At 42.2% G+C, this 27,380-nt stretch overlaps 2 protein-coding genes across 2 annotated transcripts in view; both read right to left on the bottom strand.

The window, feature by feature from the left end:
• The window catches only part of tafa4b (TAFA chemokine like family member 4b), a 30,074-nt gene extending 25,957 nt beyond the window's left edge, over positions 1–4,117 (bottom strand). Inside the window, exons 1-2 of the mRNA XM_037679247.1 lie at positions 4,065–4,117; positions 3,022–3,137 (exon numbers count right to left, since the gene is read on the bottom strand). Coding sequence (XP_037535175.1) covers positions 3,022–3,137; positions 4,065–4,117 — 169 coding nt within the window. The remainder of the gene's footprint in view (positions 1–3,021; positions 3,138–4,064) is intronic.
• Positions 4,118–19,684: 15,567 nt separating this feature from the next.
• eogt (EGF domain-specific O-linked N-acetylglucosamine (GlcNAc) transferase) overlaps positions 19,685–27,380 on the bottom strand; it is a 184,978-nt gene continuing 177,282 nt past the window's right edge. The window contains exons 9-16 of the mRNA XM_037678622.1: positions 26,124–26,195; positions 24,786–24,872; positions 21,917–21,985; positions 21,606–21,667; positions 21,417–21,536; positions 20,933–21,035; positions 20,637–20,790; positions 19,685–19,798 (exon numbers count right to left, since the gene is read on the bottom strand). Of these exons, the coding sequence (XP_037534550.1) occupies positions 20,644–20,790; positions 20,933–21,035; positions 21,417–21,536; positions 21,606–21,667; positions 21,917–21,985; positions 24,786–24,872; positions 26,124–26,195 (660 nt within the window). The 3' untranslated portion in view covers positions 19,685–19,798; positions 20,637–20,643. The remainder of the gene's footprint in view (positions 19,799–20,636; positions 20,791–20,932; positions 21,036–21,416; positions 21,537–21,605; positions 21,668–21,916; positions 21,986–24,785; positions 24,873–26,123; positions 26,196–27,380) is intronic.

A 27,380-nucleotide genomic window follows, 5' to 3' on the forward strand; every position in this document is an offset into this window, starting at 1 on the left:
ATGTGCACGAAGGTGCGGTTGTGGTTGCAAACAGGGTCTGGCTGTCACTCCGTGGATCTCTGAAAGCTGCGGTGGTTGTTGTGTAGAAGTGTTGGGTTTGTCATGCAGGCTGTAACAAGCTGTGATGGGAGTCCATATGGTGGATTATCAGCTGTGGAACGACCTAAATAATCTCATTTTAAACATTCACAGTGGATGAAAAAGTGAGCAGCAGATGTCGTTGTCACAGCTCATCAAGGAGTTTGCAGGAGAGCGGTGTTTTATCAAAAAATGTACACCTACCAGTTACAAAGTCTGAAATTTGATTTATGCAGTGAAAAGGATGAGTCAAGCTGAACTGGTTAAAACCTCCTGGAATGCAGTTTATTGTTTTACTGAACCCTCCTGCTGCCCTTGGGTCAAAATGACCCACGACACCTTGGTTTTAAAACTAAGGTTCTTGACCCAAGGGCAGCTGGAGGGTAAATCTGAGCATAGTTTTTATGAAAGCCTCAAAAGTTCTTGACGGAAACCTATTTTCATGTCTTTATTATAACCTTTTGGAATTGTTTTTATTATGCTTTAAGAATGTTCTTAGTTTTAAATACGCTCATTTCATGTCTACGGTTTTACACAGACTTCCTCCACCGCCCTTAAACCATTGTGTCAATGCAGAAGTGTGTTAGTGAAGACAAGCACTGACAGTGAGGATGAGGAGCTCTGCAGACGTTTCACATTTGGACAACTTGTGTCGTCAGATAAAAGTTGTAAATACTGAAAGAGTTTACCTTCAACTCTTAGAGAGTTCTCCACTTATTTCATTAATATCAGCTGAAGGAACATCAAACCTGTGAATCTGCATCATGTTATATAAAATGGTCAAATGGTCCTCACTAATATAGACGTTTCTAAACCTCTGCAGGTTAAAACAGTGTTTCTCATTCACCCATTCACACACAGACTAAAGTGCTTATTGATATAGATTACACATTTCAGTTCTGTGTCTTACCATAGGATGAGATGATGCTCTGCATGAATGTTTATACTTTTTGTGATTTTATATTTTATTCAACCTTGGGTTTTTGTTGTTGTTGTTGTTGTTGTTGTTTCTTTGTTTTTTGTTCTTGTAACCTGCAAGGAACTATACAGAGAAAAGCTTATTCTTTCAGTTAGATCTGACATATTTCCAGGGTGAACACATGCTCAGTAACGTGCGTTGTTTCTTTTTATTTTAAAAGAAAAGACAATAAAACTTTTTGTTTGAATACTGTGAAAAATAGTGCAGGACAACATCCGAGCTTTGACAGGTGATTAAAGTGCTTGTTGCACCCAGTTTTATGATCCTCTGCATAAAAACAGGAAAAACTTTTAAAATGACAGTAAAAGTTTTTGTTTGTTTGTTTGTTTTGTTGTTGTTGTTGTTTTTAAGTGCTTGTGTTGATGAGGAGCCTCATACTTCTTACTGTGGTGTGATTCAATGAAATCAACTCACAGGAAGTGTTTTCTCCTGTGCACTGTTGGATCAACTGGTGGGTGGGGTGGGTGGGGGGGAATAAATAAATAAATAAATAAATAAATAAATAAATAAATAAATAATCTAGCTGTTGGACACTTTAAGAAGTAATAGATGATTCACGCATTGCTGAGAAGCTGAAACTTTTCAAAAACAGGAAAAAGTATCCATATTTCTAGAAAAAAAACACTGTTTCACTGAACAGTAAGTTGTTTTAAATTAAATAAATAAATGAATTAAAAAATAAACAAATAAATATTATATTCTTAACTCAGTCCTCAGTCTTTTTAGTAAGAGTTGTGTGTGTGTGTGTGTGTCTGTATATATATATATATATATATATATATACACAGTATTTCCAGGTACTTCATGTACAGTATATTAATGCATTTGCGTCAACATTCTTTGCCTTATAGTGCCCTCTGGTGGTGGGTGCTGGTAAAACATCTTAAATCAACCACTGCTCAAGCAACAAAACAGGAGCCAACGAGTTTAAGAGGAAAAGATTGAAACTGTATCCAGCACAGCCATAACATGCACCCAATTATTTTTCTGCCTCACACTGTAATCTGTGTTTTATTGGTATTCACAGACGACAGGTCCTAAACTTCCTCCAATTAGAGCTGAACCATCAAATGAAAAGCACTTGTCCATTCGAGAGCAAGATATCTTGTTTCTGAGTGAGACATGGGGGGGGGGGGGGGGGTATGCAAGCAGTGATGCTGACCTTCACAATCCACGGGGCCTGCAATTAGCAGTGTCCCAGCCGTAAGCAGGCAGCCTCCTCTTTTTTCCTGATAAAAGGAAACTAATACAATCAGTCACTGAGAGACTGGATGCTGGTAGCATTTCTGTGGCCTGTAAAGGTCACCCTGCTCAACACAAGCAGGAAACAGGGAGAAACTGAGACATAATTAAGGAAAATTGTCATAATTAAATGTGTGGCATGAAAAGTTTGAGCCAACATGTGGCATAAGTTGCTGTGACTCAATATAATTGTCTCTGTAGTCACTTGGTGAGAATCACTGATCAGTTCTTACATTTTCTCCAGGACTTTTGGAAACTAAGGGATAAGAAAACCAGACTTGGCCTTAATGTGCTTTAGTGCTTTCGTCAAAAAGGGACTTTACATGATGGAGACGGATCATTTCACTTAAGGGATGTGACTTATTTTAATGTAGGTTAAGAGCTGCAGAACAATGTGTGAATAGCTGCACCTCCTCCCTCTTGAACAGATCGCACGTCTCACTCAGGCTGACGTGTCTGTGTTGACACTCTCTGACAGCTAAAGTGTCATTTGTATCTGAAGAAGCTGAATCACTCAAACGGAGGTTTTGTCTGGAAGCAACAACAAGGTCTAGATTACAATCTGTCATACTGAGGCAGAGCTCCCCTCCACCCCCGCCGCCCTATGATGTCGACGGCTCAGTCCCGCCGGCTCCGGGGAACACATGTTATGCCTCTGAAATGACAGCGTAATTAACCTCTCGTAGTGGTGGAGGGGGGATTCAGAGCGAGACCTGGCGTACCTGTCGGTCCCCGATGATTACGACTGCCTGCAGACACCGGGTCGACCCAGAGCATCACCACGGCAACAAGGAAGGCCACCTGCCAAGGCCAAGCTGACCTTCCCCTCAGATTCATCCTGAGGGGACGAGAGGAGGAGAAGGAGGAGAGGAGGAGAAGGAGGCCATGAGATAAACAACAAAACTGTAGCACTCTGAAGGAACAGAAACAAAGTGAAGGGCAAAGGTCAAGGAAAAAATAAAAAACTGATCAACAGACGAGAACTGAGGTCAGAATGTTTGCGCAGACATGATGAGCTGCAGTATTTATTTTATTTATTTTTATTTCACGCTTTTTTTTTCACCACTTTGGGGTCAAGTTTCAGCAAAAAACAAGCTCAAAAGCAACATGGTGTGATCACATCTAATTATTTTAAACACTGACTAATTCTAAAGATTATTACTTGTTCCGGGAATTGGACTTCTTAATGTAACATATTTGTAATTTTAATAAATATTAAAATACCAGAAAACCTAAAAACAAATATTCTGGTATCAAATCTATAGCTGCACTTTCCAAAACTTCAATGCTGTTCATAATAATAATAACAATAATAATCATAATAACAATAATAATAACATGATGTTGTGTTGTTGCTGTTTTAAGAAAAATCAATTAAAACCAGATAATAATTAATTATTCAGATAAAAAGCAGATCAAATATCTGCATTGCACCTGGCTGCTTTAAATTTGTCCTAATATGACTTTGCTGTGAGTTGGCACCATATAAATAAACTAAACTGAGCTAAATACTGTAACTAAATAATGATCTATTAACTGTATCGAAGAATCACTGATGGATTTATGGTGAACAAGACTGAACATGTTATTTTCTCTATTTACAAAACTTCCCCTCATGTGAGCTGGTAAGTGTTTAGTTGGACAGTCTTTGCTCAGAACGTAATAATTGTTCTAACTTGGTGACGTGAACTTGATCAGATGAAACAGTTGATTCAAGCAAAGCACAGACAGCTGTCATCATCTCACTCAAATAAATTCATTTCACCTGCCGGTCGTCTCCGTCTCCTGTTGTCTCTCTTCCACTGTGCACCTTCTCATGGGGTACCGGCCATGGCCGCATTCACACACACCTTGAACCCGCTCCTCTTCCTCCTCTTCCTCCTCTTCCTCCTCTGCCTCACCTCAAACACAAGGAGCCTCTGGAGAAAGTAGGTACAAAGACACTCTGTCAGAGAGGCCAGTCTGCCCCAGGGTGCCTCTGTGGCCTTCACTGGCCTTGCATGAAGGTCTGCTCCTACACACACACGTGCACACACACTCACACACGTGTACACAGCCATACACCCAGGGTTGGAGATGTGAAGGCCTAGATTCTGTCAGATCCATTGTTTACAATAGACTCACCTACCCCCGGGCTGAATGTGATCCCCACTCTAAACATCACACACAGGCCCCCCTTCACCCGCACAGACACTCCAGCAGCCTGTCATGCACGCACTCTGACACACACACACACACACACACTGAAAGGCAGATGGACACACGAAACAGTTTGCATGATGAACTAAAAACTGAACTGAGTCCAAAATGGGAGTGCATAAAAAGAGACGGGGGCCTATTAACGAAAACATTTACCAGCTGATTAAATATGCCGTCGTAATAAGTTGTGCCCACACACGCTCTCACACACACTGACAGACACACACACACACAATTTGCACAGTATTTGCAAGGTAAATTCAAAGCCTGTCAGAGGACAGCAGGAGAGACTCTTCCTAATTACAGCTGAGTGACAGCCTCTGATGCATCTGTACTTACACACACACACACACACACACACACACACACACACACACACACACAGAAAGAGTGTCAATTACCATCCGGCAGTAATAGTGTGTCAACACACCTCTCTAAACAAGAGGACTAACTGCAGCAGAAATAAAAGACGACAGATTTGCTGTAGTAACAAAAATATTTCCCTTCAGTCTGTTAGTCAAACTCACAGCTCCACCTGCTAATATGATGGGGAACTTCCTGGGTAGGTCTGACTGACCACAACTCATAAAAACTGCACTAAAGCCAGTCTGGACAGTTCCTCAGCCATCTGTGGAGTTTCACTGCCCCCTAGTGGAGACATAAGGGATCAGCAAAGATCACCTGTTATTTGAGACAGTTGAGAAATTAGCTGAGCCTCAAAAGATTACTGATTATAGTTTGTGAATGTTGACAGACTACAAAATACAACAGGTGACACAGATTTTAAAAAAAAGAAGTCAGAAATCTTCCAGGATATTTTTTTTTCAAAACAGCTAACACGAAAATAAAAATAAGCCTGAAGGCCTCTGCAGAAGAGACTAACTGTATCATCCACACTTATCTAATATTCATATATTTATATGTTTTGAGGTTCCTGTGTGAAGAGCAAATTGGTGTAATTCTGTGCTCGAGATGCGAGCGTGACACAAGTACAGTATGTGGAAGTATGCTCGGTGCATGTGCACAGAAAGGTGATTAGGCATGCTGTGTGGCTGCACAGAAGCTGATTTCTTATTCCCTTTTTAACAGCTGAGCCATGGCGTGCATTTTTATCAGCTTTTGTTCTCAGATACACTCATTAAAAGAGAACCATTGTGTGCCCGTGTGTGTGTGTGTGTGTGTGTGTGTGTGTCTGTGTGTGTATGTGGTCTCCTGATGCTGCTTATTGGGACCCCTGGGAGCCATATTGGACAGAGGGTCTTTACTGAGTCTCACACTGATAGTGGCCTTATGAATTAGTGAAGTATCTGAGTTCATGTTCAGGAAGACACACATTTCTATAAAAATCAATATAACTAGAAAGCAGTGGTGTTTTCTTTTTTTTTTGGGGGGGGGGGGGGGTGCTTGCCATCATTCCATTAAGGGGTTGTTGGATTTGGCAGCAATAAGGACACACACATGGTGTGAGTGTGTGGAGTGACAGCTAAACCCAAGATTATCTGAGATCATCAATCCCCCCCAAATGATCCCTCCTTCAGTGTGAGCCTCCCGTCTCCTCCTGCCATGGTGCACCTCAGAGGGCTGAAAGGCTGAGTTGTGTCATTTCTCCCGGTAATCACATGGGACTGACACGGAAGCTCATTGACATGCAACGAGGCAATCCTGCCTCGCCACAAATATATATCTGTGTGTCCTGCATCCAAACGGCATCATCTGCCGGCCCTCTCCACAACTCACACACTCACACACACACACAGCTCCTGTCACACACATACACAAATTTACTAAATTACTTTTGCGCATACGGTCTCTGACCTCGCCTGCTGCATGAAGACGAGGCGGCTGTGCAAAGCCTGGGAAATAAAACACTTTGTGCATGATGCAGCTGTCGCTGTTTGTCAGGAGCACGGATGATGTCATTTGTCATCAGGACAGGAAGTTTCTGTTCAGTGGGACTGCAGGAACAGGAAGCGCATCATTACCTGATAACCTCAGTTATCGCCTCTTAGAGACAGGTAACATTGTTCATCGCCGGGTTTCTGTGGATATTTCACCAAGGAAGAATAAGAATAATAACTACAGAGGATATCCTGACGCACGCTCAATAAAATCTAACAAAGTTAAGTCAGGTCGTCTGGACGGATTCCAAAAAAATAAACTACTGCTGAACTACTAAGGAGTATTTCAGGTGGTTGAAAAATATTAAGACACACCGAGAAAAGGTATAGCAATGATTGAGTTTGTTCAGATTAATGTTAAATTAGATTTTAATGGTGTTTATGCTCCTAATATTGTTACTAGCAATATAGACTGATGAATGTTACACAGTTAACAGGGTAATTAACTGTTTTTGTGTGTGCTGACACAATCCTTGCAATGCTTCTTTTAAGTTTTAAGTTGTGCACATATCATGGTGATAAAAAGAAGCCATCACTGCACCTGGACTGCATCACTTCTGAGCTCTCTGATGTTTACCACCAGTTTGGTGCCACTGTCGAACATCCTCTTTGCCATGAAAGCAGAAGTTTTAAACAGAATTTGTATGATCTCTGTGTTGAGGATGACTTTCAGCTACTTTCACACCAATTGTTAGCCCAATTTCTGCTAAATTGACTGAATTACAGACGTTTCTTTGTTTTCTCAAAATGATTAGCTGTGACAGCCATCTTAAATTGGACTGATGATGAAAGTTGAACAGCTGTAGAGGTGCATCCACTGATTGTTACCTGAGAGTTTCATCAAAATCTCTTTAGTAGTTCATGAGATATTTTGCTAACAGACAATGAGTCCAATGAACACATGATGAAGGCAGTAATGATTGCTAGCATGTCATAGTGGCAGAGGATAAAATGTTAACGTAAGTACACCTGAACGATTAAAAAGATGATATTTGAAAAGAATCAACCACAAAAAGTGAAATTAGTTTGTGTTTCTTAAGATTTTTTGAACTTGAGTCTTTGCTTTGCCTGCAGGATGTACAGTACTGTGTGTGAAAAGAAAGGCTGAAGACCACACGAGCATCACGCCACCACCTCAGTGCACTGATTTCTTCTGCCCAGACACAAAGCGAGCAGACAAAAAGCATATCAGTGTAAAACAAAGTGCATCTCCCCCAGGCGGAAAGATATTGAAAATGAAATGGGCGCGAGCACAAAGCCCAGTGGAATCTCACGCTTCAGATTTCCACAGATATGCACAGTATTAACATTCAGCCGGGGTGTGTAATCTGCGGCTTGTTGCCTGATTCCACAGCCGAAGCGTTGCAGCGAGCTGCTCCTGTGTTGTTTTGCTTTCGGGTCGTCGGGCAGGCACAGCGGGTGTGTGCAAGTGGAAAAAATAAAATGCTCTAAATGACACAGTTTGCAAACTTAGATCCTTTACTGCACAGTGTGTGGCTTCAGTCAGCTTGTTGTTGTTCCTGCTTTTTATTTTAAAAAAGAAGAAGTTTTGATTGTTTTGTGTTAAAAGCCTATTTTTTTCAGATTCCAGCAGGAGGTTGGTTTGAAACACAGCAGTGAAGGCTGGGACAGATCTGGTCGGCAGGCTGTAGACTGAAGAAGTCCTCTGGATGAAACGTTTCTCACTTACCTGGTCCAGATTTAACCTGTTTTGTTGTTCTTGCTTTTTATGGTTCTCGCCATGCACCTCCTACAGCTCCAGTGGGTTTCATTCATCTTTGGATCATTGCTGTTGCAAAATAATTTAAAAAGTAACCTGCATTCTGATCATTTCACCCGATTATTAAGAACAGTATAATGAAAATCACCATAAATTGTAGCGTACGTTGTAATTTTTATACATTTTTATAGAGAGAAAAGTGAGAAAACCTAAGAGAGACATGACATTAGACTGGTTCCCTCCTCCTGGCTTGTTTATTCTAATAAAACAACGTGCAGATGAGTGAAAGAGGCTCTGTTTGTTGAAATGCTCCTGTTGGTGAGTGAAAAGTCTGAATTCAGGACCATTACCTGCTGCTGGTATTGACTGCAGGGTTCAGAGAACGGCCTTGGCACTAAGGTACCATTACAGCTCGATTGATCGGCCTGCACTTAAGTCTAAATCCCACCTTGTTGCACAAACCATCGTCTCAGGATCCGGTGACAGAGACGTGTGTGTGTGTTTTGTGGAGGGAGGAAGAGGGAAGTGACATGTTCAATAAAGTAGAAAATTCATCTATTCATCCTGTTTTTCAAGGTTGCTCTTTAACTCTCCTTGTTATCTGTTTCTCAGCACCTGTTGTTGTTTTCCCTGCAGTCATGCTTTCATGGATAAATGTCCAAAATGATCCGACTCCCAGTGCGGGTTAGATGTGTTGAAGCTCATGACCTGCCTGGTGTCACCGCTTCAGGTGCCTCCCTCCTGCAAACACGACGCTCGGCTCCATGCAGAGCTGCGCAAGCGTCACTTTACCTCTTGAACATAAATGTCCTCATTATTTAGAGCTCCTGCTTTGTGGCAGGTCATGATGGACAGCTCCTTATCTAAAGCAGGTCTTCTTCTACGCTTTTTTGTTTCGTGTTAAGGACAAAAGTTCAGCTGTTTAAACATTAGCTCACTAACACATGTGTGTGTTCCTGGATCCCTTTGTTTAAAGTCTGTCATTAAACCCCAGACTGGACCGTCCTCTGACAGACGGAGACCCGTGAATCCACAGCGTTCTAATAAAATGTTAAAAGGCCGTTAAAAGTCAGCGTCCCTCTGCGCTGGAAGATGGATGGATGGGGCAAAATGGAAACGAGGCACTTTCGGATGACAGCAGTTCACCCGTCAGCGGGCTTTCTTCTCTTTCTTCTCACAGCAACCTGCAGTTCTTGTACCTTGATACTATTGTTTGAAACACTTACTGTCTGCACTGCTCATACAAAGTCAACATTTTGGAAAGGTGCGCTGTGCATGCAGTGCTTTGTTTTGTCAGTAAGCTCTCTAACCTGAGCCCACTTTCACTCACACAGCTTCTAATTTCACCTGAACCGGAATCGACATGTACAGATCGAGTGTTATCGGCAGGTTCTTGTAAACCAGACGTCCGTTTTACTCCTTTCATTTCACTCTCTGTCTTTTAATTCTTTCAATCTGAGCATCCGATGTTTTCTTTCACTCCCAGCCCGTCTGGATCCAAAAACAAGAACAGAGGAGGTACGAGGAAGACGGTGCAACTAACCTGCTAACAAGCTCTTTACACTAAAACCTCTTTCCTTATTTACCCATTCATACAGCACTCTACTATATTTATAAAGAATAATCAGTTTTATCACATTCAAACACTGATGGGACGCACATCGGAGGCAATGAGGGGTTCAGTGTCTTGCCCAGGGACACTTCAGCATGTGACTACTGGTGGACTCGAACCCCCAACTCTCCCACTGGAGGGCGGCCGCTCTAACCACTCAGCCCCAGCCGTCCCAAAGACAGCGTCAGGATCAACATGTGCACGGCACCGTGCTCGTACTCCTGTTGGAGCAAACAGAAGCCGAGCAGGCTCCTGGCAGAGACTCTCAGCAGCCGTTCAGTTTGTCCTGCGCCCAAATTATGAATAATGTGAAATAAAAGAACGTCGGCGTGCTGGCTGTGAGTTCCTGTGAGCTCTGACCTCCTGCAGATGAAGTGGACCAGCACCACGAGGCCCAGCATGACACCGTCACCACAACTGGCTCCTCTTCATTTAAAACAAGCGACCGTATTAACCCACAAACGCACAATCGTTCCTGTTCGGGGTGCATTTATACAAGTACAGAAACTCAAGCGGGACTAAGGCGTCTCGATAACATCCATCAGTTAGATGATTTATAAGATTATTTTTATATTTATTTAAGTAAATTTTACTCAGTTGCATTAAAAATAGTTGTTGTTTTTTTTGTCAAGCTGGGGAAAGACAAGGAACAGAATGGAGAAAGAGGAGGAAGCTCACAGACAAAAGTGTTGGAGACAGTGAACAAAGTGTGTATGGTGGTGGTGGAGGTGGAGGTGGGGGTGGGGGAGATAAAGCAGGAGAAAGAGAGAAGTCAGGGAAATGGAGTAAGAAAGGGCCGAGTGAGGAAGCTTGATCAATTGTTCATCTTACAAAGTCACTGAGACGTGTCAGCAGTGTCAATAAGTGAATTAATTTGTCTGCGAGTGTGCGGAGCATGACACCATCACTCTGCTCCCCGCAGACAAGCGGGGCCTCCAGCCCTCTCCTGCACTCTCAGAAAGCAATCTCAGGCACAGATCGAGCGCAAATATTACAAACGGATCTGCCGACGGAGAATATTTTCACACAATTACACCAGCTGTTGAACTCCAACTGTGTAAGACGTTGGTTTCTTTTTAAGGGAGGGGCTCGTGTTGTCCCAGAAACATGAGGCCAACAGAAGACGTCACAATGAATCACTTTTTACTGTAGAATTCATGATTTTCGTTTCGTGTTAAGGACAAAAGTTCAGATGTTTAAACATACGGAGTAGATTCAAATTTAATTCATGGGTGATATGGAAAACAAAAGGATAAAATATGTGTTCACAATAAGCTCCAGTGCCCCCCGCACACGCACACACACACACACACACACACACGAGTGATTCATCAGAGCATCCTTGGGGGAGGCTGCTGTACGCCAGTGACTGACATCAGTCAAGCATGAAGAGAGCCCCTCCACCGATGACCACATGCTGTTTTTATTACAAAGCCATCACCTCCAGCACACACACACACGTTTACACACTCACTCACTCCTCTGACAGATTCCTCCTCAGTCCATGCTCCTCTCTGCTCAAGCATTTCAGCTAACACGCACACGTTCCTCCTCAGGAGCTGTGTCACACTGGGGGGAGCAGGGAGGTTTCCTGTGGCTGCCCTGGGCTTCCATGTGTCCCACCCACCCAGAGCGGCTCGGTGGGAGATTTTCATGATCCCACAAACACACTCACACTGTCACTCGTGGTTACCCTGCACATCTGCCAGCTGCTAAAGGGATGGTGGGGGGGCTCCGTCTCTGGAAGAGACAAACGCGCTCAGAGACACACGTGGAGGCAGCAGATTGCATCCAAGGTGATAGATGGAGCCCTGAGAAGGAACTGGCCTGTTCGATTACAAGCGTTACCATCGCTTATGGAGATGTGTCATGGTCGAAGTGAGCCGGAGCTAAACATCACCTCGAGGCACGAGAAGTGAAAAGTTGTTCTTGTGCAACGCTTTCTTCTGATCAACACAAGTCCTACTTAATGACTTCAAGACTGCACCAACTTTGCACGTGTCTGTCGCTGCGTCCCTCCGCTCGGGACGTGAAGAAGAGGAAGGACGAGTGAGTTCAGACAGAACCAGGGTGGACTGTGACTGCCTGGACCTGCAGGGTCTGAACAAATATCTGCTGGGAACGAAAATAGTTTGAAAAGTTTGCAGACAGGAACCTTAAAAATGGTACTTTCAGTCCGTGCATGTGAGCAGTGCACACAGAGCCTGAGCTGTTATCTGCTGAAGGTGATAAATAAAAAGCCCCAGCTCAGCAGATCTGCTCCAGCTACACTCAAACACCGTATCGTGTGTTTTACTCTCTCTCCACAGGTCATGACCTCTGTCCACTTGTGGTTTTTGCTCTGACAAGACGCCAACACACATTGATCTCTCCCTCCCGCCTCCATTAGACCATCTCCTGCTCATGAAGATGCATCGGACCCTTCTTGTGTTTTTTTTGTTTTTTTCCTCTGAGAGATATTTCTCTCTGCTGCTGCATGATCCACCTCATGCTCTCTGATTCAACACACCCAGCAGCGGAGTGGCATGAAAAGCTGTTCGGGACACGATCACGTCTGAATGGGAGGTTTTGTCTCATCTCTCAGCTCCATGACAGAATGACGCTGAGCTTCTTTTCTGCTCTTTCTGTTTTGGGCCTTTTCTCTCCTGGTCACATTCAGGTTGTTAAAGTGTGTAGGTGATCTCCAATCTGTTGCTCTGCTGTCACCCCATCAGTCATGCATGCGTAATTATCTGATACATATCACCTACACCCGTCACATAACACCATCCAAACATGTTCTGCAAGACTCACTCCATTGTGACGAGGGCTTGCCATCAGTTGCACATCACTGTTATCTGTTCAAAACCTCATCACACAAAAATCTGCCTCCCCGGCTCATTGCTCTCGTCTCACTTGCTCTCCTCGCAGCCACCTCTCTGCTTGGCGTGTCCTCGTGCACAGTCACAAATGCGCACAATCCATCGCCCGACCAGTCATCCTGAGCAGCCCCCTGCGGGGCACGAGGACGCAGAGATGGACAGGCAGCCGAGGATGTACCGCCGCCGCTCCTGCTGCTGCTCACAGGAGCTGCTTGGAGTCAAACGAGAGGAGTGCTTGTGTGAGCAGTGTGTGAATGTTGTGCAAACCCCCCCCCCCCACACACACACACACACACAGACACACATACAGGTGTGTGAGTCAGTCCTGGGTGACAGGGCGTCAGGATGGAGAGACAGTGAGTGAGAGTGAGAGTAATCTCCCCCAGGATTAAAAGAGCTGCTCCTGTGTTAATGTGACTGTCAATGAACATTAAGACCAAGGGCTGATCCTTTCCACCAGCACCCACAGACACCCCCCGCCCCCCGCCCCCGCCCCCCCTTGTCCACCCTAATAACAGCACTTTCTGTGGAGTGCCAGGAGGAAAACTAAAAAGACAAGAGAGAAAACAATGAGGAAATAATTACACTCTCTCAATACAGAACAAATTGCAGAGCTGAGCTGTGGGATACCGAGGAGGGAGGGGGGGGGGGGGGGTCTGTTCTGCATCACACCTCCCAGCCTCCGTGCGCGATCTGCCCAGATTTTTCTTTTCTTCCTACACCTGAGCTCTGTGCGCGCGCTCCTCCGTTCCCAGTCCCGCTTGTTTAACCTCTCCCTGTGAAATGAAACAAACCCTGCACCATTCTCACCTCGAGCCTTCTCTGCCTCAGCAGCAGCACGCGCTACAACCGTTCTGACCTGTGCCGGTTTTACGCACGAGCATCCGAGAGGACGCAACGACCGACGCGTCTTTCTGTGGAAATTCATGCTCTACTAATTTATTTATTTATTTATTTATTTATTCATTTATTTATTTATTCATTTATTTATATTTATTTTACCTTTTTTTTTCCTCCACTGTGGCGAATCTTAAAGTATCTAAGTCAGGAGTTCCGAGCCATTCTCACTTGTGTACAGGGAAATGGGACAAAGTCTTGTTTCATTTTGTCAGGGCTGTGGAAACACGAGAACAATTCTACAAAGTCTAATCAGACTGGATGTGGGAGGAGGGGGGAGATAAATGCCGCCTTACCCAAACTCACACCCTCGATGTCCTGATCACTGTGTAACAAATCCATTGGAGAACTTCCACCACTTTCTGCTCCAACTCCAGTTTGTGTTTCCCAAAAAGTGAAGAGTTCAATCCCTCTGAGACTCTTGTCCAGATCCAACTCAGAAAAGATAAAAAAAGAATAAAAAGCAGTAAAGAAGTCTAGAGAGCAGAACCAGCCCCCCCGAACCAAAAGCAGGCTCCGCGCAGAAGCGACTTATTGTTCCAGTTCACCATCACCTCCCCGAGTCCATCTGAAGAGCAGACTGGGAATGTTCACGACCCCCCCACACACAAACAAACCACTCCACACAAGTTCATAACCCTCCTCCTCCTCTTCCTCCTCCTCCTCTGGATGAGGCGCGTGCAGCCGGCAGAGAGCTCATGCGTCGTGGAGAGGTTCGGCTCTCCCGTCGCTCCTCACGAGCACGGATCGATTGGACCTGAGGACTGCGATGCCAGCCCGTCCTCCCCATTCAGAACACGTGCAACAGCGCCCGCCCCGTTCACCAGTACCCCCTGTGCACCCCCCCCCCCCCCCCCCCCTCACTGATGTCATGTAGTTCTTTACTCGTAGCCTGGACTGAAGGTCCAGAGCCGGACTAGATCACAACAAGATCATCTGGTGGAGGATGATGAAAGGATAATAATAATAATGATAATCAAATGTTTGATGATGATGATGATGATGATGGTGCATGAAACAACTTAGAGCAGTTAATTATCTTTTTTTTTTTTTTTTACTGATAAATGAATGATTCAGACCTGCTTTAGTGAAGCTTCACTCGGCACCATTTCGTGTGTGTGCGTGTGTCTGTGTGCGTGTGTGTGTGTGTGGTGAGGAAGAGCTGAGGAGGAGGGGGTGTCTGGTCCCTGACGGACCTTTGTTCCTGCACAAACTGACACGTGCAGGACTCGGAGACCCATAATAGACACTCACTGTCTCCTCCTCGCTCATGTTGCACATCAACGCTTGATGCTGATGGCGCGCATGATGTAAGTTAACCCGCCTCCTCTCCCGCAACTTTACCCCTTTACCACCCCCTCTACACACACGCGCGCGCGTGCACCTCCACACGGACCACCACCATGACGTTAAACCGAATTTAATCACCGCAGCCTCTCCGTTACGCGCCAGGAGACAAGCCTATCAATTATTCCATCCCAGAATATTCCGGCGTGTTGATGGCGATTGATTGTCTCGCGCTGTATTTGCAGTCATTAAGACTTAGAGGAGATCGATGTCCACTAACGACCCGAGGTGAGCGGGATCCGATCCATTCACATCTCCCTCATGTTTTCCGCGCATGCACAGCTTCGGGCACGTCGGCTCTGCTCACAAACATTGAAATAACCCTTTATAACGCGTTATTCATGAAGTCGCTTGGAGCTCATAAACACACATGCAATGGAGCTTTAAGTTTTATTTCCAGACATTTAACTCAAATTCACACTTTCCTGTGACCAAAGGACCCACAGGAGGGAAAGGAGGAGGAAAGAGGAGGAATATGATTTCATGCTGCAATAATGAAGCACCTTCCTGCACATCAAAAGTTTGGAATAATCTATTTCTCTTTAGAATAAAAAAAAAAGCTCCACGAGGACAAGTGAAACATCTTGAACTGCTGGAACTGAGTCCAGTTGTCTTCTAGTGGAAACTCTCCGGAGTTCTTCCAACATTTAGTCAGGCTCAGTTTGGCACAGTGCTGCACTTTGTTCAGTCAGAGAACTGGAACTTATTGCTCTACTTTTGAAAACGAATAACTTCCTCTAAAACAAACATTGTCTATAATAAAAAAAGTACCTCTTCCACCATGTACAGTGGAGGTATAAAAGTAACAGTGTGTTTGTTTTCAACCGATTAATCTTCGCTTGAATCTGTTACAAATCGATCCGTCTGGCTCTGACCAGTTTGAGGCAAGAATGGAGGTGCTCCTGGTTCCAGTTCCACACTGAGTTTACAGCTCGGAGGCAACAAAACGTTCAAAAGTATTGTTTAAATGGGGATAAAAGTTCATATTCTGACTGCTTCTGAACCTGCACGTCCCAGTGGGCCCCCTTTTCTATCAGCTAATGGAGGCAACAACCTGCAGCACTTATCTCATCTCTTTGTCTGATAGGATCAGTGGAAACTGCATCATGTGACGCAGACTCTTCCCCCCATGCTGATGAACGGTGTGAAATTTAATGGACCTGTTTTCATACATTACAGAGCCATCTTCAAAAGATTTTGTCTTAGATTCTAAACAAGAATGGCACACAATCATCCCCACGTGTTGTGGTTGAAATAAAAAAGGTAAAACACTGAATATGTCTTCTTGCATCATGTAACAGGAGCAGGGCTGCAGGATCTCATCTGGAATTATTCACCCAGAGGAATGAAAGCACAAAAGAAATATCTGCCCATAACTTAAGGTATATTTCTTGCTCTTAGATCAATATCCCTGGATAAACTCCTCTTGTATTTCTTATATGTGGTGTGTGGAAAAGAAGTCAAAGTAAAACGAGCAGACCTTGATAGATTTTATTCAGCAGGGAGAAGCTGTTTGTCTTTAGAGATAAACATTACATTACGGCAGGTGAAGGATGAAAGTGCAAACACGCAACTATAAGGAGATCAGGACAGGAAACCAGGAATAAGGAACCAGAAAATGTGTGTTTTATTGAATTTCTCTCGAAAATGTTTAAAAAAAAATTTAAAACGTGAATGCCAGCTCGGAGGTGATAAAGAGGATGCTGGGTGCAGCTTCCTTCATCAAGACTTTGCTGAGTCTTTCCTGTAGTGTTAAAACCTTCAGCAAGGACATGCAAGTTAACTAATTCTTGTCATTTCTGCTGAAAAAAACGACATCCTCGACGTAGAGGTTTACACCTGGAACACGATCAAGACCTGAGACACAAAATTTGAGTCCTGGTAGTTCAGAAAATGTAAAAGCATCACCACTAATTAAGGTAATGTACAAACTTTGCACCTCACACCAGTAATAACTGGTTTTATTTGCTTTTTGCCAGCGTTTTATAGATTCTCCCCGAAAGCCTGACTTGGTTATCTTATCACTCTACACAAGGAGCACAGACATCTTAGTTCCTCTGCCTTTTGATCCCCAAGTAAAGAGATTCTTCATTTCTTTACGAGGTCACTGGCAGCAACCCGAGCAGGGCCATAAATAGTGTCCATCCCAGCTGGGCTCGGTGTCTGTCAATACCCAGAAAATTCAGATGCAACATCCGCACAGGAGCTCCACTGCTGACAGCAAAGTTGGCTTATAGAAGCAAACGCCCCTGAACAAATAGTATTCATGGGACCTTTGGGGGGTATTTTTGTGAATCCATTATTTTTACAGTCAACTCCACTGAGCTCAGGTCTGGCCTCATGTGTGGGGTTGTACTGCCCCCCTGTGGTCAAGACTAGTCACTGTCAGACGTTTATTTTGGAGGTCACGCAGCTTCATTTTGCTGACAACAAAACAGACCACTTTTGTCTTCTTACACCCAAACTCACAAAAACAACGAACAAAAGGCCGTGTAGCAACAACAAAACAGAGGCTTCTGTTTTACCTGCAAGGTCAGACTTTAAAAAACGACTGATTAAACTGAGATGAAATAAATGTTTGATGCTTGATGTGGCCTGCACAGGAAGAGGATCACATGCTCTAATTTGCCCCCTTTCAAAAAGTCTTCATTTCAAAACGGCACACATCTGTTGGAAATAAAACTGACCAAATTTCAAGCAAAGTCAAAACCCATAAAGGTCAGAATCAGCATCATAGAATCAGATCAGCAGTTATGGATAAAAGCATTTAGATTTGTGCTTATATTGCTGTCATAAATCATCCATGATCAGTATAGATTGGCATTTTAACAAACGAAAATATATTTAAAAAAATCTTCGATGTTAAATTTTATTAGAATTTCTATTTAAATTGTTGTGACTGAGGCGGCACGGTGTATCAGTTGGTAGAGCTGTTGCAGCTCAGTAAGAAAGTTGCTGGTTCAAATCCCAGCTGGGGACTCTTCTAGGTGGAGTTTGCATGTTCTCTCTGTGCATGCATGGGTTTTCTTCGGGTACTCCAGTTTCCTCCCACAGACCAAAAACATGCATGTTAGTCTGATTGTTAACTCTAAATTGTCTCTAGGTGTGAGTGAGAGAGTGAATGGTTGTTTGTCTCTATGTGTCCCTGTGCTGGACTGGAGACCTGTCCAGGGTGTCCCCACCTCCCACACAGTGATGGCTGGACATGGGCACCAGTGAACCCTGAAAAATGAAGAAGCAGGTAAAGATTATGGATGGTTTGGCTCTTTTGGGGATTTAATGTTTTCTTCCACAGCGTCTTTCTCTTTTCCACTCTCCCATAAAGCTTAGACTGGTGAAAACATGGGTAACAGTTGGTGTATGCAGAGGTTCTCCCATCCCTCCTGATAAAGCTTTTAACTGCTTCAGTGCTCGAAGATGCCGGTTGTCTCTCTCACTAATGTCATGCTTGCACATGGCTCAGTTTGTGGGCACGGCCTGCTCTTGGTAGATTTACACATGTTCCATATTCTTGATGGATTCACCAGAACCCCTGGATGTTTATGGTCTTGGAAATCATTTTGTATCCATCCCTAACCTGAGTTAAGTTAAAACTGACACTTTAAAGGGGTTGAATATTTATGCAATCACATATTTTACATTACATGTTTTTATTCCTCTAGAAATTTTATTTCACTTTAACATTAAGTGTGTTTTTTTAGGCTAATTTATATTGATCGTGACTGATTTAATAAAAGCATAACATTTAAGGGAGTGAATACTTTTTACAGACATTGCAAAACATCACAGAGAAGTTCAAGCAGATTATTCATAAAATATCAGATTGCTAAAAATCCCTATAATTGTTCCCTATAATCCCTATAATAGTTGGATGTAACTGGGACCCTGGGTACACGGTCTCGTTCCACCACATGTGCCACAAATAAAGTAACTCTGACTCTGATAATGTTTTGCATCTAAATCTTTATATTTTTTTTTTACATCTTCATGAGTTTAGGAAATGCAGCAGACGGTAGCAGCCCTCATCATTTTACATTCTGAACATTGATTTTTAAGTAAAACACAAAATAAGTTGTGCCTGAACAAGCATGAGCACGAAAAGCTATTTTATAAAAATTAAACACAGCTGAAGTTAAAATGACATAAAAACTAAAACTCCTTCAACAAAAAACAGTACTATAATTACAGTTTGGTGCATTAAAAGTTCCTTCCACATGACTTTAACTTTCTTTACAACACTAGTTAACACTGGTGTACAATTCACAAATAAACAGGAATGATGATTTCAAAATAAAAACACTTTCTTTGGTTTTGGAGTGACACATTCTTCCTGGATTTTAACTATTACAAAGGACGAGTGCTTAATGACCAAAACTTAACCACAAGATTTCCTTACAGCGAGAAAGAGTGTGGGGTTATACAGAGAGCCATGATAAACAATAAAAATGTAAAAAAGGAAGTTCTACAAGGAATTAATATTCTCCGTTGCTTAACCTGCCAAAGTTTTAAAGAAAAATTGTGCAAATTGGAGTGCTCGGTGCATGTGCTGTGGATGACTCTCAGCTACTAACACATCAAGTTTTAGTTTAATATATGTGGACTTGTCTGGATTATTACCATTTTTTATATTTATTAAGGTCACTTAGCTGTGGCAGCCATCTTAAACAGAATTATGTCCAATTAGTCAAATAAACGTAGAATAAATAAATACAAAATGACAATGATATTGTTTATCACTGTCTCAGTTCTTTAACATGTTGTGATTATATTCATCCATCTATCCATCTATCCATTTATTTTCTGCTTATCCATGGTCAGGTCTTGGACTCTCCTCAGCACCACTCTTCAGCTCCTCCTGAGGGCTCTAAAGATGATCCCAGGTCAGAACGGACATTTAATTCTTCTTAGCGAGCTTTGTGGTCTCTTCCAGGAGCTCTTCAAAGAAAAATGTCCAGAGATACATGCCTTCACAGAAAAAATAAAAATCGTGATTTTACAATGTTTATCACATGAAATTCTTTGTAGAAAAAAATGACCACATAAACATGTTGAACATGTTCCCAAATAAAACAGAAAACAGTTACAAAACGTGTTTCTCATGTAAATTTAACATGTTTTCACAAGTAAAATCATGTCAGTCTCCAAAGGTAACGTCATATGTTATTAGAAAACGTGCAAAACACGTGTTTTACATATGTCTCCTTTTAATTTATTCATGATTCACATGTGATTAAGTGATTTCCACAAATAAAGTCCATGTGGTTTTTCTACGAGGTTGATAATATTAATGTTTGCCTATTTTAAATTTTTTTTAAGCAGCCAAAGTTGATTGAAAAGTGAATCCAACATGAAAGAAGCACACACTGTATAAAACAGTTAATATGTGCCCAGAAAATGCAGCTTGGTTGTCAGCAGCTCCCATCAACGTGGCGTTGATCAAACGGGACAAGATGCAGCGTGTGAAGATACGCTGCAACAGCTGCTCATTTACTAACTTTGACGACATGGAATGAAGTAGCCGCCGCAGAGGTAATGAAGAAATATGGGAGACATCTTATTACTCTCCAGCTGCTTCAACTGCTCGTACACCTTAACTGATCTGACACTAATAAAGACAGTGAAAGTGATTCAAACGTGAGGTGTCGCCATACTGCTTCCTTTTATCTTGATTTATCAAACTAGCAGGCAGGAGGAGACAACGGCTATGTGTGATGGGGATGCACCAAACACTTTTAAGGACTAAAAAATGGAACATAGAGGTCTTTATTATGTTAAAACACCAGAGTTTCCCTCTGATACTCACAGATGCTCTAAAGTTCATCATGATGTGGTCCACGCTGCCATTTGGGATGACGTGTGACGTAATCAGCTGCCTCCAACACGATACGCATGAACTCCCCCACATCAAAGGAGTAGTTGGTAAACTTAGGATGATCCCCAAGGGTAGGGTGATGACCCTAAGACAACAAATGAGGAAGAACAACTGTACATTTTTGGTGCTTTTAATATTAGATTGCACATAGTAAGTTGTGTGTTTGAGTCCAGAGAGCCTCAGTTGTGCTCCAGGGCAGCCAGCGGCTTGTGAGTGAGTTTTCCCACCTTGTCCTGTGGGAGCATTTTGTCCATTTTCTGCCAAGTCGCATACTGAATGCCCCGCAGACGAGCCAAATCTTGATAGCAGCTCTCATCCTGACAGTTATATCTGAAAAGAAAATATGCAGACACTCATCTCTGAAATTCTTCTCCCTGCCCTCTCAATCTCCCCCCTCTCTCATTGTATGTGTGCGCACTCTTCTGTGTCGTTCATGGAAATCCACACAAAACCATGCCACCTGGGCAGCCACACACGCTTTCCTATGAGGTTTCCTGCCAAGGCTTGCCAGGTGTGATGAGCGCCTGATTAATTAGGCACTTTTTCACACTCAAACCGCGAGTGGTTGAGTGGTACTTTTAAAAACCGGATGCTGCCAAAGCAACTGGTGTTTTTTTTTGTTTTTTTTTCTGCTCCACAGCCTCTGTTGACGTTCCGTCTTTCACACACACTTGAACCAAAAAATAAAAGAATAAAAAAACTGCCACTCACAGCTCAAAGATGACAGCCCAGTCAGGGAGGAAGAGGAGGTGAGTGAGCCCGGCCCCGTGCATCCCGATGAAAATGTCAGAGTTGTGGGTGATCCTCAGCTGCTCCAGGAAGGGAATTTCCCTGAAAGACGTAAGTGGAGTCACATGTATGTCAGGCAGCTCAAACACAAACAAACAACCCATAACTCACTTGTACTTATAATCCACCACACTGACTTCCAGCAGTGACACAGTCTTGAGGGCATTTACCAGCTGTAAACAAACAAACAAACAAACAAGGAGGCACTGACTTCGTAAATCACAGTCTTTTTGTACTTGAGCCATTTATAGCAAAAACAGATTTCAAATAAGCATAGGTGGATGGCTAATCAATGACAGGGGTGGTGCAGGGAATGGGAGCGTAAAGTTGCATAAAACAGAAGCAGGAAGAGGAAAAGAGGACAGCATGATGAGAGTGAAGTGAAAAATAAAACAGGGGAGGGAGGAAGCGGTTGAAGTCACCTCCACTTGGTTAAGTATTCTTCTGTATTCTGTGCTGCGCGCCAGCAGGGTGACACGAACACGCCCCTCCTGAAAACAGCATTGAACCCAATAATCAATCAGCCAAGGACACAAAAGAAAGGCCGCTTGTAAAACATGCTGCTCATTATAGTTCTGCATCAAAAGCCTCTTACAAACAGCAAAGCAGACGGAGAGAAATGTCTGAAAATCATCTTTTTTTCCTCCTCTCAATCTCCTCCTGGATGTTTGAACAGCCAGTGGACGATTACTTTTCATTCTGCAGTCTCTGCTGCCACCTTGTGTTCAGAAAGTGTATGCAAGCTTAGTAAGAGAACAAACGCCAGAGATAACACGTTCATTGTTGTCGGCTCAATACCTTAACACATTCCTGTAAATGCCCAAATTACAAAACCTGGAAGCAAAATGTTTTTCTTCATTTAGCTCTGATCTAATTTATATTATCTGACTAAAATAAACAGGAGAAAGCTGTGGTAAGTAAAACAAGACTACAGTGATTATAAGAGAAGATAAACTAGAAGAGATGACAAGAAGGAGAGTAGCAGCTTTAAGACTGGGAGTGTATGGATGATGCTATTAATCTGGGGATAAATGTAAGAGCTGTGGAGAGGGTCAGGACCAAGAAGACCTCTTCTTCTGGTATCATCATCAGCACTGTGTCTCACTGCAAAGCCTCTTAGCATGAACAGCCAATGAGCAGCTCTGGACAAAGGAAGAGGCTATCAGGAAGCTGATGCTGGTTATAAAGATACATCCACTCTAATCTGGGCATAAAAAAACTCAGTGTACTGATGTATGCCTTCTTTTAACACTGGGTTGTTGGAAAGAGTTATTGTTACCCAAATTTATACCTAACATTCATGACAACAGAGTTATGAGCGTGTAGTTAACAGCTGCTTCCAATGCCCCTACATTTTACACAATTTATGATATTAACACTGCATTTTGGAGAATGTGCATCCATGTGTTCTATAGCATATTCAACTGTTCTTTTTTATTTATATATGCATTTTATTAAATTGTATTAATTATACATGCATTTTCATAACTTATTTACGTGTGGTTTCTATCTTTACCATTTAACCCCTGAATGATGGTCAGTGTGTCTGATTTACATTTGTTGTTGTGAGTGCAGTTGAGCGTTGCTCTGTATGTTGTCGATGCCTTTGTGTTTTTATTGACTGAATGTCACTTGTATGTTGAGTTTCGCTGCAGGTGTTGTATGTTTTAGTTATGTTGCACTGTGGGTCTGGTTTAGTCCTTTGAGTTGCTGCTGCTGCTTTTAATGCTCCATTTTTTTAACTGCCCCTTGAGAACAAATAAAGTGAATTAGACAGATTGCAAAAAAAAAAAAAAAAGTTAGGCGGCATGGTGGCATAATTGGTAGAGCTGTTACTTCTCAGTGAAAAGGTTGCTGGCTGAAATCCCAGCTGGGAACCTTTCAGGGTGGACACTACCAAGTCATTGGTTCAGGTATGTTGATGACACCTGGGTTAAAATTAAATCTCATTAAGTCCAACATTTTATTGATGACATCAACTCTGTGGATAAATACATCAAGTTCATCTCAAAGATGACAGGTTGGCTTTCTTGGACTGTGAGGTCTCAGTCTCTGATGGAGGACATTTGGAAACTGCAGTGTACCACAAACCCACCCACACAGACCAGTACTTGCAGTTTGACTCCCATCACCCTTTGGAGCACAAGTTAGGAGTCATCAGGACTCTGTATCACAGAGCAGACAGCGTCCCCACTAACTCAGGAGCCAGGCAGAAGGAGAAATCCCACACAAGACAGGCTCTAGAGCAATGTGGATATCCTAACTGGGCCTTCCTGAAAGCAGAGAAGAAACCCAAACAGGACTCCAGTCAGCCATCAGGCGAAAAGGAGGAACCCAGACCCAGACCAGTGGTCATTCCATATGTTGAGGGAGTATCAGAGAAACTGAGACGTTTATTTTCTAAGCATAACGTCCCAGTGGCTTTAAAACCCCAAAATACATTACGGCAAAGACTGGCTCATCCCAAAGATCCAGTCCCCCGGCACAAACAGAGTAATATTGTGTATGCTGTTCAGTGTCAGGAGGGTGATCAGTCTTACATCGGGGAAACTAAACAGCCATTGGCCAAAAGGATGGCCCAGCACAGAAGATTAACATCATCAGGCCAGGACTCTGCGGTCTACACTCATCTCCAGACCAGCGGTCACTCTTTCAGGGATGAAGATGTTCACACATATCTAAAAAAGTTAAATCTGGTCCTCTGGACATTCAAAAAAAACAAAACAAAGCAAATCAACAAAAAAATGTAGAAACGTTTCGTCTCTCATCCGAGAGACTTCCTCAGTCTGAGGAGCTGTATTCAGCTCAGTCTCTTAAATAGCACCGTCTCAGAGTGGATCAACCAGTTTTGCTGCTGACAACCAAAACCAGCTGTCAGCAGCAAAACTGGTTGATCCACTCTGAGAAGTTTCTGCTTATAAGGCTGGGTTAATTGCAACTCCTCAGTCTGGAGAAGTGTTTTGGATAAAAGACGAAACGTTTCAACAAAGAAGAATCTGTCCAGAGGATCTGATTCAACCTTGTTAGTCTTTCTGTGGAGATTGCACGTCTTTGTGCATGTGTGGGTTTTCTCTGAATACTCCAATTTCCTTTCACAGACCAAAAACATGCATGTTAGGCTAACTGGTAGTTGCCTAAAAATACACATCTTGAAAGATCTTGTAATATTGTATGATATTTACAAGGTTTAACTAAACTGCTGTAACTTTGGTATTTCTCATCAAAACATGATTTTAGTTTAAAAAATATGGCATGAAAGGCAGAGGATTTACTCCTTGAAGATTGTACTACCTTCTGCCCATCTTGAAAGATGTTCAGCCGGTGCAGGACATGCTGAGAGAAAGCCCTGAACATCCCTTCAGTGTAGCAATCAGAGACCTGCAATGAACACAAAAAGTTAAGGGTCCCTTTCCTTCATGCATGTTTATATGCTCAGTATCTGTAATTTATAATAAAACCCCTATAACCCCTATGTCACAGAAAAGATAATTTGTCACAAAAAATACTCGACAAGTTGAAAAAAAAAAAATTCAAGGGTAACAAGATTCTGACCACACAGCGTAACACATCATACTGGTGAAAAATGTATTCAGGAGTGAGAATTAGACAACTGTTAGGTTGTTTCATGGAGATGAGGTTATTTCCTTATCTCCATGAAATGAATTTTATATGAGCCAGTGAATTTCTCATACTCAAGACTCCTGCAGAGCAGTCCTAAATGTGAACACATGAATATAAACATGATATATCCTGCAACGAAAATCAACATCAGCTTGAGGCTGACCGAGCAATGTTTCACTGCTCAAGGCTGGAACCACGGGACAACACATATTTATATGGTATCATCTTTATAGTCATTACCTTGGAATTATCATTTAAATAACCTAAGCGCAGTCGCTTCTGCTGATGTTTGAATGCATCCAATAAATATTGGGCATAATAGGATGGTTTTCGTTGAACTGGATATTATTGTGCTTGTTGTGAAAATAGACCAATGAATAACTAAAAAATATAAAATATATATAAAATTGCAGGCAGTTCCTTTATTTTGGAAAATGTCACACGTGAAATGAAATAATGTATTTGTTACGTTTGAAGTTGTGTTGAAATAAAGTTAAAATAAACTAAAATTGACTTGTACAAACAACTCACACAAGCTAAATTATTATGATTTAAAGAGCTTTAAGGCTCAATAAACTTTTCATTTGGTTGATTTTTCTATTTGGTCTCATTGGTTGTTCAAAGATCATACATACCATAATGAGTCTTGCCTTAGACGGGCTTATAAATATGACTGCACTCCTTCAAAAGTGAAGCCACACAATGAAAATGCTCCACTGAAGGTGTCATGCAAATAAGTTATTTATCATATGATGTAATAATAATAATAATAAGTAATGAAAAAGTGTTACACTGTTATTTTGTAAATCCCAGACTACAAGCATGATTATTGTTATTGATCTAGTGATGTTATTCTATCAGAAAATTGTTGTAAGCTGAGGGGGACAATAATTATTCCTGAAAATTTCAGGCAGTTTTTTAATTTTTAATTTTATTTTGAACTTGTTTGAAAAAAGACACAATGAAAAAAAAAAAAAAAAACATGCATGAATATGTGAAGGACATTACCAGTGGTGTGTTGTAAAAAAGGCCATATCTCATTCTTGGAAGAAGGGAGAACAAGCAATCTTTGAAACAAACCTATTGACAAATGAAAATAGATCAAGAGGGCAGTCATTCACAACAGAACATTTTAATAGTTTATTTTTGTAGATATATGTGTTCCTACTCAGGGTATTTGATTACAAAAGGACTGAAAGACTCAACCTGCTGATTGATATTCTCAGTCATCTTTGCCATGGCAAATCCAAAAAAAAAAAAAAAAGACTATACTTCTATTCAGAAGATGAAGAAAGTTTACCTCCTATCCAGGAAGCGTTCTCAATTTAAAACTGGAAAGTGTGGCGTACCAAGCTTCCCAGATGGGAAGCCAAACATCTTCAGCTACAGAGCTGAAGACCAGTTGCTTTGTTGAAAACCTATTTTCTCCACAACCACAATTGGTTGGTTATCCAGAGCAATAAATTCAGCCACTCATTTTATAATCATATGTGCCTTTGAAATATATAAATGAACTAAACAAGAGGTACGCTGGTGTCCTCCATTGCTGTGTGACTTGAATAGTTAAGATTGTCTGTAGTTTTTCAAATGAGTGTTTTTCTGGACTGAAGTTGAAAAGGGGATGCAAGTAAACCTTAATGTTTTTGGTACAAGATATTCAAATGGGTATGAGTTATAATGTGTATAAGAATAGAAGTAGGATCATGTCAAGTCGAGGGAGCAATTTTATTACAACCATGCAAATGGTGGAGCCAGGGGTGACCAAGGGTAGCCTGGGCCACCATAGATTAATCTTCAGCCACCCTAAGGCCCATGCAAATCATTTGAAGAAACTCTACTTTGAGGCAATATAAAAACTGTAAAGCTTAATAGTTTCCTCAAATGGTAGGGGAGGCTTGTTTACATATATATACGGTGATGGTTATCTTGGACTTGTACTTGGCAACCTGATTTTAGACAGTGACCTTTTTAAAACCTAGATAGAGCCACACACCAAAGAGGAAGTTGGTATGTTAATTACTTTTCAAGTTACGCAGGTTCCACATACAGGTATATTCATTCATATATGGCGGTCATCATCTTGGATTTTGATGTGGCGGTTCTTTTTTTTTTTTTTTTAAGGGATCTTTCTTATGCCTAGCCACACACCAAAATGCAAGTCATCATTTTTTTTTTTTTTCAAGTAATCTAGCTCACATGGTTGACATTATGTACATGGCCACCAAATTTTGTGTGTTGAACCTTAGCATTACTATTAGCTTATAG

The sequence above is a fragment of the Nematolebias whitei genome, chromosome 7 (genome assembly GCF_014905685.2).
Source record: "Nematolebias whitei isolate Nwh7 chromosome 7, NemWhi1, whole genome shotgun sequence".
Classification (NCBI taxonomy): Eukaryota; Metazoa; Chordata; class Actinopteri; order Cyprinodontiformes; family Rivulidae; genus Nematolebias; species Nematolebias whitei.